The sequence below is a fragment of the Plectropomus leopardus genome, chromosome 16 (assembly GCF_008729295.1).
Source record: "Plectropomus leopardus isolate mb chromosome 16, YSFRI_Pleo_2.0, whole genome shotgun sequence".
Lineage (NCBI taxonomy): Eukaryota > Metazoa > Chordata > Actinopteri > Perciformes > Serranidae > Plectropomus > Plectropomus leopardus.
This window is the reverse complement of record NC_056478.1, coordinates 870,135-889,821: the sequence shown is the minus strand read 5'-3', so window position 1 is coordinate 889,821 and position 19,687 is coordinate 870,135. Positions and strand designations below refer to the sequence as shown.

Here is a 19,687-nt window from a genome sequence, read left to right as displayed (position 1 = left end):
AATAGCAATAAAATTAAGTTGTCATGTTGATATCATCAAAAACACTTAAAACATTATTCGAATACTTTCCTGCCATGTTTAAACTGATTCTCTGTGCATTGAACAACAAAATATAATTTGCAGGTACTGTTTTTAAAGCTCATGTCTTTCTGTTCATCCTCTAAGTGAATGACATCATCGTCCCTCCCCACATCACTTTCTCCCTCACTTTCTCTCTGCCCCTTCCTCCCGCACAGTTTTCCATGGGTCAATTACAATTAGTGTTTTTACCAAACACTTATGCAATTTAAAACCACACAGGGTGCAGATTAAGATTATCCTCCTGTGTTTTATAAATAAATGCACAGGGGGTTTGATATCCGAATGTTTACATGCTGATGTTGTTGGATTCTGCTGACTGTTGTGGCTGCTGCAGTATGATGCTCCTTGACCTCGATCATCTCCAATCTGATCCTTATTTCCATAGAATGACAAAGCTCATGACATCATAGGTCACTTCTTGGGTGGCTTGACTGAGATTAAATCAGATTAAGTATTAGTAAACACACACTGTCGCTCTGTCTCTCTCGCTGTCTCTCCCACACACACACACAAACACACACGCACTAATCTGGCTGCATGGTCACTGGTTACTTTGTCTCTCGATCGTTCTCTCTTCGTCTGTCTGTCTGTCTGTCTGTCTGGCCTTCAAATTCATATTCAAATTAGCTTTATTGGCATTTATTGACCAAACCCTGTTCGATAAGGCTCTCAGTGTCTCTGACTGACAAACACACACACACGGACAAAAACACATTCATAAAACCCGTCATAAAATATTAACATCAGTTTCTACAATAATACCTTTTCTTTGTAGAATTATTTTATTACATTTTATTCATTATTAACAGTCAAATCTAAGTTTTAAAAAATCATTGTTACAGAACTGTAGCCTGACATTTAAAAGTGCAAAACAGCACAAATAAGAGGTTAATAAATGGATAGAAAATTTGTATTTTATAAAACAAAATTTGCTCACAAATATATGAAGTTAGATTGATCTGAAAATGATATTTTCTTATTTTTAAATAAAAAGATAATTATTATTTTCTTTATTGAATTACAAAGTGTTTAACTATTTTTATACAGATTGACTTAAAATGAAAATAAGTCTATTCTTTTTTACTTTACTGAAACTAAATGACAAATAATTCGTGTGTATCAAACATCTAAACTGTAATTTAACATTGATTAATCAGACAGGATGGTGTGACAAGGTCACGCTGGCAGTCCGGAGAGGCGCGTGGGAGTCTTTGATTGGGGACAGATAGCATCGCAACGTGAGCGCGCTCATCCGCCACCTGAGGGCACGCGGACAGTTAACGGGACCGCCAGCAAGGGACAGCTCGCGCGCGGGTCATAATCAGCGTCCTTTTCTTTTTAAATTTAACCGACCGACCATTAAATTCGGTTAAAGGAGAAACTGAGAGTAAACTGACGTCGCTGAATTAACGGGGAGGAAAACGGCCGGTAAGTGCTGAATGAATTTAACTGCGCAAGAAGTTGTCAAAGCACCACTTCTGCTTGGAAATTGATTTTTGTATTTTTATTTCATCGATGTCATGTGGCAGTTGTGTGTGTCCGGAAGCAGCCTGATAACTTGAAGTGCTTATTTAAAGGCAGGTGAACTCGTGCTTTTTAACTGATTAAAAAAAAAAAACAAACAAACAAACAAAAAAAACATCGGACAAAGATGATGCAATTTTAAACATTTATCTAGGTGGCACCTTAGTGACACTGTTGTTATCCCTACTGTTACTAATGATTAAGATCGTAGAGTTGCTTTGAGAATGGAATATAATTCTTTACAAATACAATATTAGTGCTTCTTCACCAAAAAGATGCTCAAACTGTTTTTCTTCCATGCTTAAAATCCATTTTATTTAGGAAATTTCAAGCACTGCATTAGCTTTTGTCTATTTTTTCATTAGCTGGTGCTGTGTGGGACTGGAGGATGAATAAAAAGATGGTGCTGTTAGGGGAACAGTGAACTGTGAGGCTCTGACAGAGGGAGTACTGAGCAGATGAGGTGGCCAGAGAACTTGGTGTGCCCTGATGATTTAGACCTTAATCCTTTTTTGGTTTTGTGAGCTGTGATCTGATAGAAAACACAGCTGTATTTTTAAATAGGTTCATAGTCATGTGGCGTTTCTGAAATGGAGAGACAAAACACAGTAGGCCTACACATGCATCTAGATTTTGAGAGGATGCTTGCAGTTTCTTTACAAAGTGCAGTTTAAATGAAATGGCAAGACAGTGCTGGGTTTTTTCCCCAAGGAGGCACACAGGGTAGAGACCAAAGTACAGGATTATAAAATGACAGCAGTTTCTCCAGATTGTTGTCTTGTTAAAGGTGCTCATGGTTTTATTTTGTAATACTGGTCAACATCTATCTTTGTAAATGTTGATAACATTTAGGGCACCATTATTTAAAAAAAGTTATTTTATCAATGCATTGCATTGAAGGCAGTTAGCAAGTAAATGTTATAGCTAATGATGTGAAATGGTACTCCAGAAATTTTGTGTCGTACTTCCAAAAAAATTAAATCAATAAATAGTCTAAAATCATCAGAGAACCCTAGTGATGAGTCCTAAATAGGGGTTGACAGATTATTGGCCTGGTCGATTATTGGGGCCAATATTTGGCATTTTGCCAATTATCTGTGTAGGCGTTTTATTTTAATGGTAGCCGATAAGATTAGTTAATGAAAAAGTGTGAGTATTACATTCAGTCAATACAAGCTTGAGAGACTTTCACGTTTTGTTCTATGACAAAAAAATGTCAGTAAATACCCCACTCGTGAACTCTGAAGCTTTTATGTGTCTTAAAAATACGGCCGCTATCAAGTGACTAAAGTAGCCAACAGTCGTCATCACGCTGCACCGGACATGGCTTTACAGCCTTGTAGCTGTGGCGTTGCGACCATATTGTAGTTCGTTTTAGCCTAGCAATGGCTTTTCATTTCTGGTGATTACATTTAGGCTTAAGTGGTGGTCATTTGCGAAGATTATCTTGCTAAACAAAATGTGTAAGTATCATACTTTTTTTGCCGCAGTTTATTTTCTGCAGTGATCAGATATCCAATGGAAAAATCCCATAGGTTTTGGACGAGGGAATCAGAGCGACATTAGCCTCTGGGTTGGTCTACAGAAAAACATCATCCCCGGGGTGCTTTATAACGCAAAAGCAGAGATACTTTAAGTCTCTATTATGGGTGAAGCTCCAAAAATCCTGGATCCTACACCTCCCATAATACAACTCGACAGCACATTTTGCTAGATCCGCCCTGCCTGGTAAACACACACTTCTTTCAGACGTCATGCCCCACTTAGTTTGTAGTGTCTTTCTTTATTCCATAAGTAGATTGAAACATATCATAAAGAAACTGCAAAGTGCAATTTTTTTTTTTCCCTGTTAAGCCACTTTAATTTATGATTTTGAAAAGAGGAAAGATTTTTAATATAGTTTATTATGATATGTCCTTTTGTGATGCAGTATTTTACATTTAGACTGCAGTGTGTGGCGTCCTTATACTCCATACGTTTTACAGTAACTGCTCTGATGTTTGCATGTGGCATTCATTTTTAATTTTTTCAATCCAAGACCATTTGACATTAAAATTATGACACGTTTACATGCCAAGGCTTTCCCTGATAAGCGGGGCAAAAATGCTACAAATCAAACCTAATGTTCAATGCATTTACACAATATTTTGTACATACACACATTTTAAAAATTATTAGCACCAGAAACGTCGTATAGTGTGAGTGCGTCTTGAATCACCTGCGGTGTGATACTACTGTTACCACGGGCAGTTTACAGTACATGTGATGTCAACACCGAAGTGTACCTTGTGATTAACATCCCATGTTTGTACTGTATTTTAAAAGAAAATATCTACAAATAGCGTCACTCTGTTGTGCTACTCTTAGGCAGATTGGGTTAAAGCTGTTGCAGTCATATGTCGTAGATGTGTGCAGTGGTGTGGCGAGATCTCTGGGGAGTGGTGAGCTTGCAGTAAAAGAGTGCACCATGATTTTTTTTTCGTCCCACAAGTTGATTATAAATACAAAACTTCATTCAGTACATACTAATACAACAGATAAATTGCTGATGCAAGGTGAGGCTGGAGCCCTGTAGTCATGCATCATGTTGAAATTTTTAAAGATGTTTCTTTATGATAACATCTGGACAAAAAGTTTCTGTGACAGTGAACTTCATTTACTGTGTGAAGACTGAATGAGTTTATGCAAGTATTTCCAAAATATGTAATAGCTGAGATGTAAGAAGAGAGCTGTAAAATGTCACGAAGATGGGTGTAATTTAAATAATCAAATTATTCTTGATTGCATACTTCTCTCTTTTCTGAGAATTTTCTTAATTAGAAAGGAGCTGCGCAGCGTTTTAACCAGCACATTGCAACCTGCACCATCTTAACTCAGCAGATTAACATTTAGTCGTCATCACACAAATGACCTCGATCACTGCACACAGCTGACGGAGGGACGGCAGCGGAAAAGTTTCAATTAGATGGAATAAGGCCTGGTGCCAAGATGACTCCACACTTGTGCTTATTATCAGACGTTTTCATAACAGTGAGTGTGTGCGTGTGTGTGTGTGTGTGTGTGTGGGGGGGGGGGTTGTTCATCAGTGATTTCCAAATGCTTTTCCTCCTCAGAGCGCACAGTATTTAAAGGAGTACTTAAACCAGAAAATGATCATTTGTATATCATTTGGAGTGAATTGGAGTAAAGGTTGGTTTGCATTTAACAACAGCAAAACTACATTTAAACATTTGTTTGCAAACTCTCACACGCAAGTCGTGCAGTATAATCCAAGACTCATTTATCCAGTGATTTTCTCAGCACCTCACAAATGCATACGCTTTCACATAAAAAGTTAAAAGAAAAACTTAAAATACTTTGACATTTGAGATTAGCATGCCTGGGCAGGTGCATATGTTTTAGCTTGTATTTCACTGAGCAGAGTTCAAACACGTGCACCTGTCCAGGTGCGTTGCTCGTCTGTGCATGAGGTTGTGTATGTGTACGTGTTTTAAATACTAAGTGGGGGCACCAAAAGCTGTCATAAGCCCTTTTACACAGAGATCACGCTATAGAGTTTCAATGAAGTTCCTTCTTATGCCACTGTGGTATTTTTACACTGAACCAAACACTAGCAGCATCATGCTGCTTCAGTGTATGATTCAAGACAGCATGCCAGCTTACCAGGTGACAACAGCTTAGGTTTTTGCTGGGACATATAACAGAAACGTCAGCAACACTTTTAAAACAATTACAATGGCATAATTGACATTTTGCCATATCTGTTATATTGCAACTGAACTCATCCTCTGTTCGAAATGTAAATAGCTTCCAAATCTCATTGTTAACCCAATTTGTGGACATTTTAGGAAGCTTTTCTTCTTGGAGTTAGCTACTAACTGCTATTAGCTGCTTTTTAAATCTTCTATGGTGGGTCACATGCATCACACATCGTCAAAATGTCACACTGTGCTGAAAATTCCTGTGTTAAAGCAGACTGTGTAAGAGGGGTCACACTTACCTCGAACTTGTGGTAATTTTTTATAGACTTGTATGATTTTTGTCTCCTTCTCTCATTAGACTCATAATAACAATAATAGCCATTAGGAATTCATTGATGCAAAAATGGCTACAAAATGTGCAATAATCACATAAATTCAAATTACAACCATACCACATGAAAATGAATTGGCTCGCGTAGGCCTTTAAGTCAATAAATTGACTGTAGCCTATTCCAATGTTGAATAATGTTGAATAACTATTTCTTATTTCATGGGCTATTTGGTATTTTAGGGGTAATACATATATACTTTTAAAAAATGTCAGTTTCCATAGCAACTGTAGAAGCTTAGAAGCATTCTGGACAGCCCTAAAAATGATTTAACTGCTAAAAAATATATGCAGTTCATAGCAGATGAGCTGAAAATATGCAGAACACCACTGTGCTCCTTTCAACTTCAAACTTTTTGTAAGATGTATAAATATGCATGTGTTTGAAATATGATGAAACACCATCAGGCAAGTGTCACGTAATGTTATGATGTAACATCCATTACTGTTTGTCGCTCTGGGGCTGCCTTCAACCATCAGCTTCAGCTCCTGTAACGTATGAATGATGCCACCAGATCAACGCTTCACTAGAACTGTATTGATCAGATAGGCTATCAGCAAAATGTCACTGGGAATTTGTTTGATATGCACGGCCGTTAAAGCTGTTGCAGTAGGCCCCTTGTGCACATTTCATATTAAAATCTTCCTTGTAAAGTGAAGTTTAATAGAATAACCAAGTCTGGAATGAAAGCGATGTAGAAAATCCAGGTTTGAGACAGAGAGCCATGTGACGCTGTGAGAGAGATCCAGCCTGTGTCCTGGTTTCTAACTACCACTGATCAATAGTATTGATGTCTCCACATTTGCATTGTGGCCTCACAATGTAGAGGGTCACTTTTGAGGATGTCATTTTGTATATTGTATTGGTTAAACGCCCCATCATGAAACCATCCAACCCACTTTAATGATATGTGAAATTCGCCGTAGAGCAGCATTGTGATGAGAACATAGTTTTACTCAAACTGTTATTTTTAGTACAGGAAATAGGACGGATCACATTTGACATGGGAGGCAAGAAGAGTGACAAAATGAAGAACATATTCAGTGCCTTTTTCAATGAAAGTGCTGAAATCATATTCCCTGCAAATCTAATCTGGCCAGATAACACCTTAATATGGTCAGATAATCTGGGTAGAAAGAGGACAGGGGAGGTGCTGTAGAGAGACAGATACATGGTGAGAGTAGGAATGGGACAATATGAAAAATCCATCCATCCAAGTCACGATTATCCTGCACTAAGTAGCATCAATACACAATTATATTCAGGCAATTGACAGTATATCTAACTATAAAGCACGGAAAACTGTCTGTCTGTTTCCGTCCGTCCGTCACATACCTTAACAGCCATTCATGCCATCTACTTCATACTTGGTTGGTGGATTGCTGGGGACCCAAGGCTTGTCGAATTTGGTGCAATTTGGATACTTGACATGTTCAGTGTTAATAAACTTTGAATAAAGTGAACGGTGCTCTGTGGCTCTGTGCAGCAGCGGGAGCGGGGCTTCAGGGCTCTCGAGAGAGCGGTCTGTTGGTAGAGCATGCATGTCTCACTATGTGTATTTCACCGTGTTTCTGACAGCGAGCACTGGCGAACTGTGGTATAATTAGTATCTTGAAGATTCATACTAGAGAAACTTTACTCTTTTATTTAAGGCTTTTAAACTACCTTGAAAGGTCTCATAGTACACCCGTCAGTATCTGTAAATGTTGTATGTCTGTAAATGTGTGCTGTATCACTTTCAAATTTGTCTGGTGTTATTTTGAAAGAATATCCTGGGGCAAGTAAATTGTCATTTTTTTTTCAAAAAATACAGCAAAAAACAGTTTTTTTTTTTCTTTTGAAGTATAATATCATTAGGCTATCATCAGTTAGCAGCCTGTTTACTTTTACAAAATATAGAGTTAAGTGGTTTCAGAGCTGCAATCTACTTACAAATCATTTTTATGAACAGTTAAATTGTGGATAATTTCCTTGATCAGTCGATTGGGGGGAAAAAAAAGCATCAGAGAACTGTGAAAAATACCCATTACCTATTCCGAGTCTAAAATGAGTGATCTGTTTTTGTCGTTTTGTATCACCAACCGTCCAAATTCCAAGTAAAATATGTAGGTAAATACCAAAAACAGCTTATTTTTACATTTGAGAAAATATTTTTGTTTTGTTTTTTGCCTGAGAGATGACTTAAACGATCAAGAATTTTTGCCAGTTTTTTCCTGACAATCGACTGAATTAATCAACTAATCATTGCAGCTCCAATATGGCAAATGTGTTCTAAATCACATGTAAAATATACCCAATTCAAAGAATTTTTATTATAGTATTAGTAAGTATTATAACTAATCCATTTGGTTAAAGAACCGTTAAACATGAGAAGTCCCGGCACATTTCAGCCTTTATCATATAAGGCAGGACTGTAGATCAGACGCTGCTCTGGTGGGTCCTGACAGTGTGAAGGAACAACTTCACATGCACAGTTTTCCCAGACACCCCTGCATGTTCATATATGAGAAGATATTTGAGACACCTGCCACCTCACCAGGATAAGGTTAGGCAACACAAGAACACGTGTACTCTCACGTTGCCTGTATACACACACAGACACACGCACACACTTCCGTCATCACCTCCTCCAGCTACTGTCGTCAGTTGTCCAGAGACACCTCAACCCAATCACGGAGATAGCAGAGCTGAGAGCTTGTTCATTTGGTAGTGTTGGCAGGAGCTACAGTAGAGGCCTCAAGGTCAGGACTGCCTCGTCACACATTTGTTCATTAACTGAACTTTGAGCAGCACAAACCTGAAAAAAAAGTCTGTTATTTTGTCCAAATTTTATTTCTGGCTTCAGTTTTAGGTGAAAAAAAAAATGCGGTTCAGATCCCGAGTGGTGGATGATATATATATTAAAATAATATGATGATAATAATTCGATTTAATTTAATATTTTAATTCTCTGACTGTGAACGTTGTGTATTGGCCAGATGTGTTGGTAACAGGCATGTTACTTGTGGAGATGTGCTGCTCAGTGATATGAAAAAAAGGAAAACATTTATTTAAATTTCCTGAATTACCTTATTTTTAAAGTTTCACATGTCTGAAATGTCCCTAAATGATCACTTTAAACTCGCTGAATTGAGTATAAATGTTACATTTATGATACTTTGCTTAAGTATCATAAATGTTTGTTTACCACAGACCTTATTTTTATTCATAATCCAAAATCCAATTGAAGCGTCATAAACTTTCGGTTTGGCCTACAGAAAAACATCAACCCTGTGGCACTCTGTTTAGATTAATATTTAAAAGAATTTTAGCAGTTATTAAGTTATTAAATTCCCCACTGGTTTGCATTTTTTCTACCTTTATAGTATTTGCACAATGCTTAGCTACAGTAACGATAAGGGAATAAGAGATAGGTCTTAGAAAGATGACTTATGAAGTTTTATAGTAATTTTTATGCATAATATCAGTAATTTACTTCCCCAGCCAGCAGCATATAAGCCCATTTATGCATGATGGTCCGTCACATCAAGGGACAATTATGCAGCAGACTGTATGCTAATTGCACTGGTCAAAAGGATGCACAACATTGTTTATTTATTCATCCATGCAGACATGTTATGTCTCAGATCCTAGTGATCAGTCCCAGTTTATTCAAGTGCAACACTTTATTTACAAGTCTGTATTATTTGTACAGTGTGACATTTGTGATTTAGTGCCACATACTGTTTTCACCCAAATCACCCCAAATCCTCTGAATGCCACAACATATCCTACCTGTGTGTGTTCATAGATATTCTTTCCACCTTCTTTAAGGGTATGACTCTTACATAATTCCTCAGGGGATTAGCAGAACCAAAGTCACGAGCGCAGCTGTAATCCACAGCATATCGCCATCTCCACAGCAAGACCACACTACCTCTTGTCCCCCAATCAACCCACAGTCTCTGTTTACCGCAGTCCTTCATCTGAGCTACAATCCCAGTCTCAACCTTTTGCCCAAGAAAATCCCCTCCAATTCTTCCAGTCTATTGGCTTTAATCCACGATTGCTTGTTTATCAAAGATTACTCAGCCTGTACCACTTTGTTTCCTGACCCAAAATGAGTGCTCTGCAGTTCAATCCTTTTTGGTAACTCACCAGTCCTCCCTTAAAAGTTTTATATCAACCAATGCATAAAAATAATTGTATATATGTTTTCATATGTGTATTAAAATGGTGTTTATTCATATTCTATTTTCTTTAGCTACAACTAGCAATTACACATACTTCTATTGGAAAATAAGATTTCAAGTTTCAATTATAGTGATAAAAATGTTTGTTCTTCCAAAAAAGAAACAACCACTGTTTTCATGCGTTTAAGGGTCACTGTAACTCATAATACTAATAATTCTGTAACACTGTGATACAGTGAAACTGAAAAAACAAGATTTTTTGAGATTGTTGTCATACCATGAAACTCACACTATTTCAACCCTAGTTGACCCTTTGGTGGCCACAGTTTTGTCCCTAGGATGCAAAGAAATTTGTCATTAAGGTCAAGTGTTGGTGTTGGTATCAGCTGGCTAAGGGGGTGTAGCAGTTGGCGTGTTTCTGGGCTTGTTTGTTTGGATGCATGAATGTGTGGTGGATGCATGTCTATACATGGTCTCACCTATTTCAAATTAATGTTTTTTTCCCTAAAGGTATAGGAATTATTTTGTAAGAAGATATAAATGAAAAATGACTAAATATTTCTCTCTGCTTCTCTTCACAGGCTCTGTAATTCCTCGGGTACATCTGGGTGACGTTTTCCCCGAGGTCATGACTAAGTTTGACTCTTCAAGTTAAGACTGTCTAAAGGAAAACCTCCACAATACCGGTATTTGACTTATAAAAAAATCTTTTAACAACTCTGGGGCTGCATGAGACATCCAAAGAGGTACACCACAAACGGTAGGTTTCGATCACCATACATTTAGATATTTATCATATACAGCATACTTAAGATTTGAATTGATATTAAATGTGAACATATGCAATTATTTTAAGGGCAACGGGTTTTATTGAGACAAGCACAGTTTTAATGTATACCTCACCCTTCTCTTTTTGTTCTTCTGATTTCTTTTCAAGACTGGCAGTGTCTTAAAAAAGAAGGTCCTTCAGCAAAGGGATGCAAAACAGACATATGACATCTCAGTAAAGAGAACTGAAAAACCAGCAGACTCTTTCGCTCAATTTTCTCCCAAAAACTCAATGAACATGTGTCATGAAAGGAGGTCAACACGTGAATGAAGATGAACCCTTACGTCACTTCACACTTCAGGCGGGATCTCTTTCCCCATTTCCATTTGTTGTAGACTTTTGTCAACCCTGATGTTACAGGTTGATTGAAATGGCTTTCATATTTGTACAGGTGTAGCAGTAGCTCTTGTTTATTATTTTTCAGTCCTCTTTGTACTCACCACAGCTTAGATTTACGGTTGAGGGTTTGATTTTGTCTAATGTTTCAAAGAGGATGTGGATACTCTGTATACATGAGGATTCAGTGGTAGAATTTTGGAGTAATGGTTGGGCAAGGTAAATACTGACTGTACGAGCATACTTTTCATTTCGACATATTTTGCACATTTCTTTTTTTGCTTTATTTAAACCTTTGTCATTTTTTGCATGTTGTTGTATCTGGATATGATAATACTTTGTTTTGTTTGTGTAAACTCTGATGTTCAGGTAGCCCGTTGTGATCTGGTTCAAACAGACATGATGAGTAAGGGACTACAGTCCACAAACCCAGGAGAACTCAGAGCCACGTAGTGCTCAGCACTTCTCAGCTCTTCTCCCTCTGATCTATCTTCTTTGGCACGCCACCTCCAAGAAATATAGAGCACTTTCTCAGGTGACCTGTGTACTTACCTTTTCCCTCCATATAAATCTTCCAATTTAAGCAAAAAACAAAATAGTGTTGGAGATAGATCGAAGTAAACTCTGTTTTTTTTGCTCTTCTTCCTATCTTTTGTCAGGCTTAAGAGCTTTCTCAGCTGTAATGCTAAGCTGTAATGACGTGTGTCTTCTCTGAGAGACTAGCTGTTGCAGGTGACTGCTAACAGTCGTGTAGTTCAGGTCAGTATTATTCCCAAAACAGCCGGTAAAACAAGTCTTCACCAAATTGACAATGGCCATCAAACAGATGTGCAGACCTTTAGAAAGACAATGTGAAGTTGTTAAAGCAGTGACATGATCAAATAGGAAATGACAAACAAAACATGGGTCTTTCAGTTGGGACCCTCTTGTTGGGCAAAGGCGACATTTCCTTGACAACTGCAGTTTAACACTTTATTGTGTGTGTGCTATATTTCAGCTTTATTTAAGAGATACTGGCTCAGAATTATGAATGATGAATAATGAAAGGTAGTGCTTGATTCACTGAAAGTTCTGTGCTCTTTGTTTCTTCATGCCCATACCAAGGGGTTGTGAAACTGGAGAGAAGTTTGATCGTAAGAATTGGCATGTTTTTATTTCTTTTTATTGCATGTTAGAAATGTTTTTATCATATCGCCCCATTTTGAGTTAATTTGCAGCATTTGTCCATCTTTATCTGCATCTTGTCACAGTATTATAGAAGATACCCTGTGGCGAGCTGTATACCTTTTACATGTTCCCATCTCCATTCTCCTGTTGTGTTGCATTTTCAGTGTATAGCTTTTATCAGTTGATGCCTGCTCGAGCTTTCCCTTTTTATTGTTTTGAACTGAACTGAACCAATCCTGCATGCTTATGTCAAGTCTGTTTAGGTCAATCCAGCCTTACCACTCCTTGTCAAAAGGATTGTTGCAAACTTATAGAAATAGACTGCTTGGGCTGCTGCTGACATCTTTCTTTTCAGCTCAACTCATTCACTGAGTGTGACTGAAAGACATTGGTTGTTAATGAATGCACCTGTGGACCTGCTTCAAGAAATCCCATTTTGTTTGCTGAAGGTGCTATCACTCAAAAGATAGACACGACTGGGAAACTTCATTACAAGTTGGGGAAAGTAAGTGACTGATCAGTGGCCTTGGAGGGAATTATCCTCTGGTTATCATTGGTCACTATGGACTTTCAATTATCTCTTCATTAAGCAGGACTGAAGGACTGACTGTGTTGTTAGCACCACACACTTAATTGACTGTGTCTAGGTGCTTAATTGCCACATCAGCAATCAAATCAAGGCACACGAAGGAATACAGACTCACTGTACACTATAAGAGAGGAGGCTTTGTAGTGCATGATGGGAGCGGCACGTGTGAAACGCCGTTTCAGTGCTGTGGTGGATGGGCCAGTGGAGGAGGAAGAGGTCATGAGGCTGGCACAGAGTGCTGCAGACACGGCTAGGGCAGGGGGGAGTCCAACGGGGTCAGGGACCCCAACCAGCCCCTCCCCAACCCATGCCCTGAACGGCAAACCTCTACCTCTCCAGAGCAACACCAACAATGCACGGAGGCAGAGCGCCATTGGAGAGTCAGTTGGGGGAGACGCAGGAGAAGGCGGGGTGAGAGCAGGAGGAATGTGCTCAGGACTAAGAGGCAGTAGTGTGGGAGGAAGAGGAAAAGGCCGCTCTTCAGACCAGGATTCACTCTCTTCCCCCTCCACTACCAACCGCCGGCGCACCAGGCGCTCAAGCCGCCGGCCCCGACAACGCTTTGTGGGCAAGGACGGACGCTGCAACGTCACCTTCGTCAACATGAGCGAGAGGGGCCAGCGCTACCTTAGTGACCTCTTCACCACATGTGTGGACATCCGCTGGCGCTGGATGCTGGTCATCTTCACCCTCTCCTTCCTTCTCTCCTGGCTGCTCTTTGGATTTGCCTTCTGGCTCATTGCCTCCTTGCATGGGGACCTTTCAATTCGGCTTCCTCCCAGCTCAGGTTCCTCTCCGGGATCAGGAGAGGGCGAGTCTGGAGGAGAGTCTGATAGAGAGGCAGTGGTTGAGGAGCCGTGCTTCCTCCAGGTGAACAGCTTCATGGCGGCCTTTCTATTCTCCTTGGAGACGCAGACATCTATCGGTTACGGCTTTAGAAGCGTGACTGAAGAGTGTCCCCTGGCGGTGTTGGCGGTCGTTTTGCAGTGCATTGTGGGCTGCATTATTGACGCCTTCATCATCGGGGCAGTTATGGCAAAGATTGCTAAGCCCAAGAAGCGCAACGAGACGCTGGTGTTCTCCGACACGGCCGTGGTGGCGCTGAGGGACGGGAAACTCTGCATGATGTGGAGGGTCGGAAACCTACGCAAGAGCCACCTGGTAGAGGCACATGTTCGAGCACAACTACTGAAGGTATGTGGAGGGAGATGGATGGGCTGGAAGTTTAGCAATGATTAAAGAGAAAAGCCTTTCCATTTTTGAGGAAAAGGTCAAAGAGGTGAATTGGAGATGGTAAAACAGACAGCAAAAAGTAAACAATTCTGTCAAAAAGTAGAGGCTGGTACTGTGAAAGATATCAGTAGAGGAAAAAAAGGTTGCAGTAGAGAGAAAGAGAGAGCGCCGAGACCATCTGGCCTGTATCCTGTGGACCGTAGTTAATGAGAGCTTGTTTTATTTTCCCTCTGGGGTTAGGAAGATTTACCATGGATTAACTTGCCCACAATTCTTTAACTGAGAACCATTGTCCTTCGTCATCTCAATTTCCCTTACGTGTGCTAGATGTGGGTTAGCTGATTGTAGTGTATGTATACTTATGTTTACCTTACTGTCTGACCTTAAGTGGATAGTTTTAAACATGTTTCCTAGTTTTGGAAATGTTTTGTCATCATCAGTGCTATGTGTGTATATGTGTGTGAATGCTGCCAGCATGTTGTGTGAATGCTGCCAGGGTTTTCCGGAGGGTCAAAATCTGTGGAACATTGGGGCTACAGGATAGACAATTTGATCTCGCTTAATATCATGACCATATCAAAGTTCAGACCGGGCAGAAGGGATTATGTTTGCGAGGATCAAAGAAATACAATTCTCAATGCTGTGACTGAATATTGTTCCATAGCAAGGGTTGGGTAAGTGATAAGCCTATGCATGGGTGGTATGACTAAAGACTCGATAGTCCAATTTATATGAATATAATAACCAAACACTAAGCTTTTGGATCACAGCAAAAAATGTAATTTCTAAAGATTACTTCAGGAAATGGTGTCAAGTATATTTATACTTAATTTTTTACAACATGCAAGGTGTGGATGAATGCCTTCTCTATATACCAATGTGTTGCATTTTATAGCCAGAATTACATTTTGATTTTACTTTATCATGTCAAACCTGCCTTTGGCTGATGTTGGTTTTGTATTGGAAATCGTTTCTAGTCTCCATTTCATATTTCCCAAACGTGTAAAATCAATTTTGCAACATCTGATGTGGAAATTTTTATGTGTCAAATAGTGACTTAATTTTACTCTCCATTCCCAACTTCAGCCAAGGGTGACAGAAGAGGGAGAATTCCTCCCCCTGGACAATATAGACATCAACGTGGGTTTTGACACTGGCACCGACCGCATCTTCTTGGTCTCGCCAGTGACGATCGTCCACGAAATCAATGACGAGTCACCCTTCTTCGAGATCGATCAAAAGACCCTGGAGAATGACTCTGAATTGGAGGTGGTGGTCATACTTGAGGGCATGGTGGAGGCCACAGCCATGACCACACAGTGCCGGAGCTCGTATCTGGCTTCTGAGATCCTCTGGGGACACCGATTCGAACCAGTGCTCTTTGAGAGGAAAGACTGCTACCAGGTAAGAAAAGAAGGATGGAGACATATCTAAGTGGTATCCATTATTTAACTATAGTTTAGAGGGGTGCATATATTTAGTGTTTTCAGCCCCGGTAGCGTCATGGCTTCAGGAATGTGGCAATGTTGCATGGTTGATCCACTACGACTTTGGTCCAAAATGAAATATCTGTATTAGATGGATTGGCACAGACATTTATGGTTCCCAGATGATGATAATTTGTCATCTTGCACCATGAACAGATCAAAAAATTAATATGTACAGTAATTTTGATTATGACCAGACATAAAAACACAACTGACATTCCCATCAGCCTCAGCTGTACTATGTGTTTAGTAGTAATTAGCAAATGTGAGCATGGTAACACACTACACAAAGATGGTAAACATAGTATAAAGTCTCAGTGAAACGGAAGTTAGAGCATCTTTATAATCCGTACTGACATATTTCCCAGTGAAAAGGAACGTTTGATTGGTTTACAGTTACAAGCTGGATTTGAATTAAATCCTTTGCATTTGATTGGACCACTAAAAGTGGGCAGATTTTGAGTTTAGTAGATCTAAAGCAGACTGCTGTTGCCACACATACTTTCCTCAGGGGGGAGGAAGAGGACAAGATTAATTAATAAATGAAACAGATTAATGAATAAACGAATTAGACCTCAGCAACATGTTTTGGAAATAATACAGGTTTTATTGTTGAAAAGTGGGCGAGTCATAGTACTGAGGATCCAATGGTGTAACGCTGATGGGATAGTAGTTTGTGTAAGGGGAGAGAGCAACGAAGTCCAACATATGCTGAATGTAACATTAATGTTAGTTGTTGAAGCATTGTTAAATGCCTCACACATAATCCTTACATGTCACTGATACCACTCTCCTCAAGAGAATAATTTTTAGCCATCAAGCCTGTAACCACAGTTTTTTTGGGGAGATGAAGATGCACTGACCTGCCATGCTGTGGCTTGCTAGCTGACTTAATCTAATATGACAAAAAATTGTGTGTGTAATATTTTCGGCATATATTGTTAAATAGGTGCACAAAAATGTCCAGGGATGTGATCTAGGAGGGTTAAGTAGGCATTTTTCATTTAATCATGACTTCAACCTGCTAAAGACATCATTATTTTAGCATTGTTATTGTGAGCATCTCAGCATGCTGATGGCAGCATTTATGTAGCTATACGCATATACGACCTCAGACTCAGAGTGGTTATAGACTCTTGTCTTGTTACCTTACAATGTGTATTGAAAAATTATTCATTTTCCCCTTTTTTCCAGGTGGACTATTCATTCTTCCATCGGACATATGAAATCCCAAACACGCCCTCATGCAGTGCTAAAGAGCTGGCTGAGCAGAAGTACATTCAAAGCTCACGCTCATCATTCTGCTATGAGAACGAAGTCGCTCTGCAGCTCGTCTCCCCTGATGATGAGCCTGACCAGGACCCTGAGTGTCCCTCCCCACCAACCCGAAGGCAATCCCTGGCAGAACATCTCCACTACAACTGAACCTGTGGGATAGGGTGCCTTACGGGAAAAGAGACAGGAAGTAGACCCAGATGTTTAGAGAAAGAACAGGCAAAAACAGAGGGTAAGACAGGTAGGAATGGGCAGACCGCAGACAGGATTAAAGGTAGATAAGGCCAGAGTCAGATAAAGGATAGAAAAATACGTTATTAACAGTGATTTGACAGGAAGTCCAGAATAGGAGCAAGTCATGAGATTAAATGGAACTTCATAAAGTTTGCAAGATTTAGATAGATAGTACTGTGTTGTAGATTGCACAGACAAATGAAAAAAGGACAGATTAAGAGACAGTGGGAGGTTCTGGGCCTTCCTTTGGGGAGAGGAGTTTCTGCACTGGCTTAGTTGTCTGATTGGTCCTGGCAATCTTTCAGGATCATTGAAAACTTGTCTGCTAAGTCTCACATCTGGCCCGTCACTACCACAACACAGCCATCTGGCTTTAATGCCTGACTGGCAGAACATACAACAGCACCCCATGGTGGCTCTGACATGCAACTGCACCTCCTGCTTTATGACCTGCAGACATTTTTGACCTGCTGTGTTTGAGGTGGCTTCTGTATGAAATGAATGGCACTGTACCCTTTGAGGTACAACTCAGGAATGTATTCCACAATGCTGGTTTATCGTTTTACTGTTTGATTTCGCTATGGTAAGTATGGATAGTGTAGAGAATGTAGTTGAGTTTTAGGCTGGAGCCAAAGCAGAGCAACAGTAACATGGAGAAACGGCTGAAAACTAGCAGCGATTTTGAGCAGTTTCTTTTCCATGTTACGTACTGTATGTTGTTTGTTTTCTGGCTTTTTTTTTTCTATGTGTCATGAAAAAAAATGTTCAGTGATGTTCAGCATTTGCTTCATTTAATCATTTTGTTTTGCGTTAAATGCCATGTTGTCAGAGGAAACATTGCAGTGTTGGTAATCTTCAAGCTACTGCAGTGATACACAGAAACAGATGATGTTTGTTTGTGTCCAGACTGAGATACAGTCTTTCTTGCACAGCAATCTACAGCATCTTCTCGTGTCCTGTTTTGCTCAAATCAACCATACTGTATTGTTTTGCTTTGTGACATTTGGACTGTAGTACCTAGCAGCTGAACTATGACAAGTGTTTTGGCACTTGGAAGACTCTCGATGGTTCGGACTGAATCCATCCAATCATTGACTCTGTAAATACACAGGAGGCCTGAAGTCACCTCCAGCATCCCTAGAACATAACTGAACTAAGCAGGAGAGGTGTTGTGACGATGGTGATGCAGGCTTGTCGTTTCTGCTTTTCTGAGATTAAAACATCTGCACAAGTGGATGAGGATCGGACCTGAAAACACACCACATTCATAGTCAATTATTCAGTATTTTTGTGCCCATAAAATCATGTGACACCCTACTCTAATGCTAATGTGTTACAGTTGGTTTCTCTCACAGATTGTGAGAACAGTGTAGTGAGTGGTGCCTTCATAACAAACCAGAGATTTTGGCCCTTTATGTTTGAAATGTGCTTAAAGATTATTTTTATTGTGTCTATTTGCAAAATGCTACTTATGCAAGAGTGTGGGGTTTTTTTTCACTTTGACATTTTGCAGGATGTTCTAAGTAGGCAAAAATGTCTTCGCTGTTAATCTGCTCTGAAATGGAGTAGTACCATTATGAACATGCACTGATGACTTTTTAGGCTTTTAGTTGTATTATATTTTAGGCTATGTAATAGTTGCACTTTGTAGTTATATTACAAAGCACTTGGAAAGTTCCTTTTTATTTTAGACCCTGTAATGATTTGCAGTAAATTAGTGATTACAGAAGGTGTTGGTAAAACTGACGCAGCTTCAGGAGTACAGCTTGAAATTAAAGTGTTCAACAATAATCAGTCTGTCCAACGCACATCCTGGGAACTTGTTCTTTGTACTTTGCACTAAAGTAGTATATGGAAACTTATATCACTAATGAAGCTCTACAACAGCACAGTAGTGTTGCTGGATCAGCACATGTTCACCTCAGTACATCAGTCGCAGTATTACACTTCAGTCATTGGAATTTTTTTTTATGGTTACCTCATGGGGGCTGAGGTGTTGACAACATATTATCTGTTACAATTATTGTTAATGCTGTTTTATGTTTGTGTCCTCCCTTACACTTCTCCTTTGTGGCAACCATGTTCTATTTATAGGCTGCGTGGTGGGTCATGTCGTTCACCCTGCCTCCACTTGTAACTTGAACTCACTGCACCATCACTTTAACTACGATAACATTTTTTGAAAACCCCCAGAGAGAAATAGAAAGATTATTTGGTAATTTAACTGGTTTCTTAGGATTCACTTCTCACATTACACATATTTCTAATCATAGATATTTATAATATACATAGTGTAAAATAGTATTCTGTAATACTGCATACATTTTTAATAAATGAGTGAGATGAAAACAATAAAAGCTGTTGATACTGTACCTTCCTAAGGTTATTTTTCTAAAGAGAAAGGGAAAGCTCTGTGCTCCAACACTGAAATGTAATTTCAGAGCTGCCTCAGGCACAGAGCACTTCCAAATGAAACTGAACTTTGTTATAGAGCAAATAAAACACGGGGATTGAATTTCAATTATTAGTTGTCTCTTTATTTGTTCTTGTACTTCCTGAGACAATCCTACTGACCATTTTAAAAATGTCGTACAGATGGTTAGTGTAAGTCATCAGTGCTCTCACAATCTTTTTCTGCATTTACATTGAACTGCTCCTATTAAGATAAAA

At 39.4% G+C, this 19,687-nt stretch overlaps 1 protein-coding gene across 1 annotated transcript; it reads left to right on the top strand.

The window, feature by feature from the left end:
- Positions 1-1,355: 1,355 nt before the first annotated feature.
- On the top strand, positions 1,356-19,191 carry LOC121955408 (inward rectifier potassium channel 2-like). The gene is made up of 5 exons (XM_042503352.1): positions 1,356-1,509; positions 10,449-10,627; positions 10,805-13,982; positions 15,108-15,425; positions 16,703-19,191. Exons 3-5 carry the CDS (start codon positions 12,936-12,938, stop codon positions 16,931-16,933), a joined length of 1,596 nt encoding a protein of 531 aa, XP_042359286.1. The 5' UTR covers positions 1,356-1,509; positions 10,449-10,627; positions 10,805-12,935; the 3' UTR covers positions 16,934-19,191.
- The last annotated feature ends 496 nt before the right edge of the window (positions 19,192-19,687 follow it).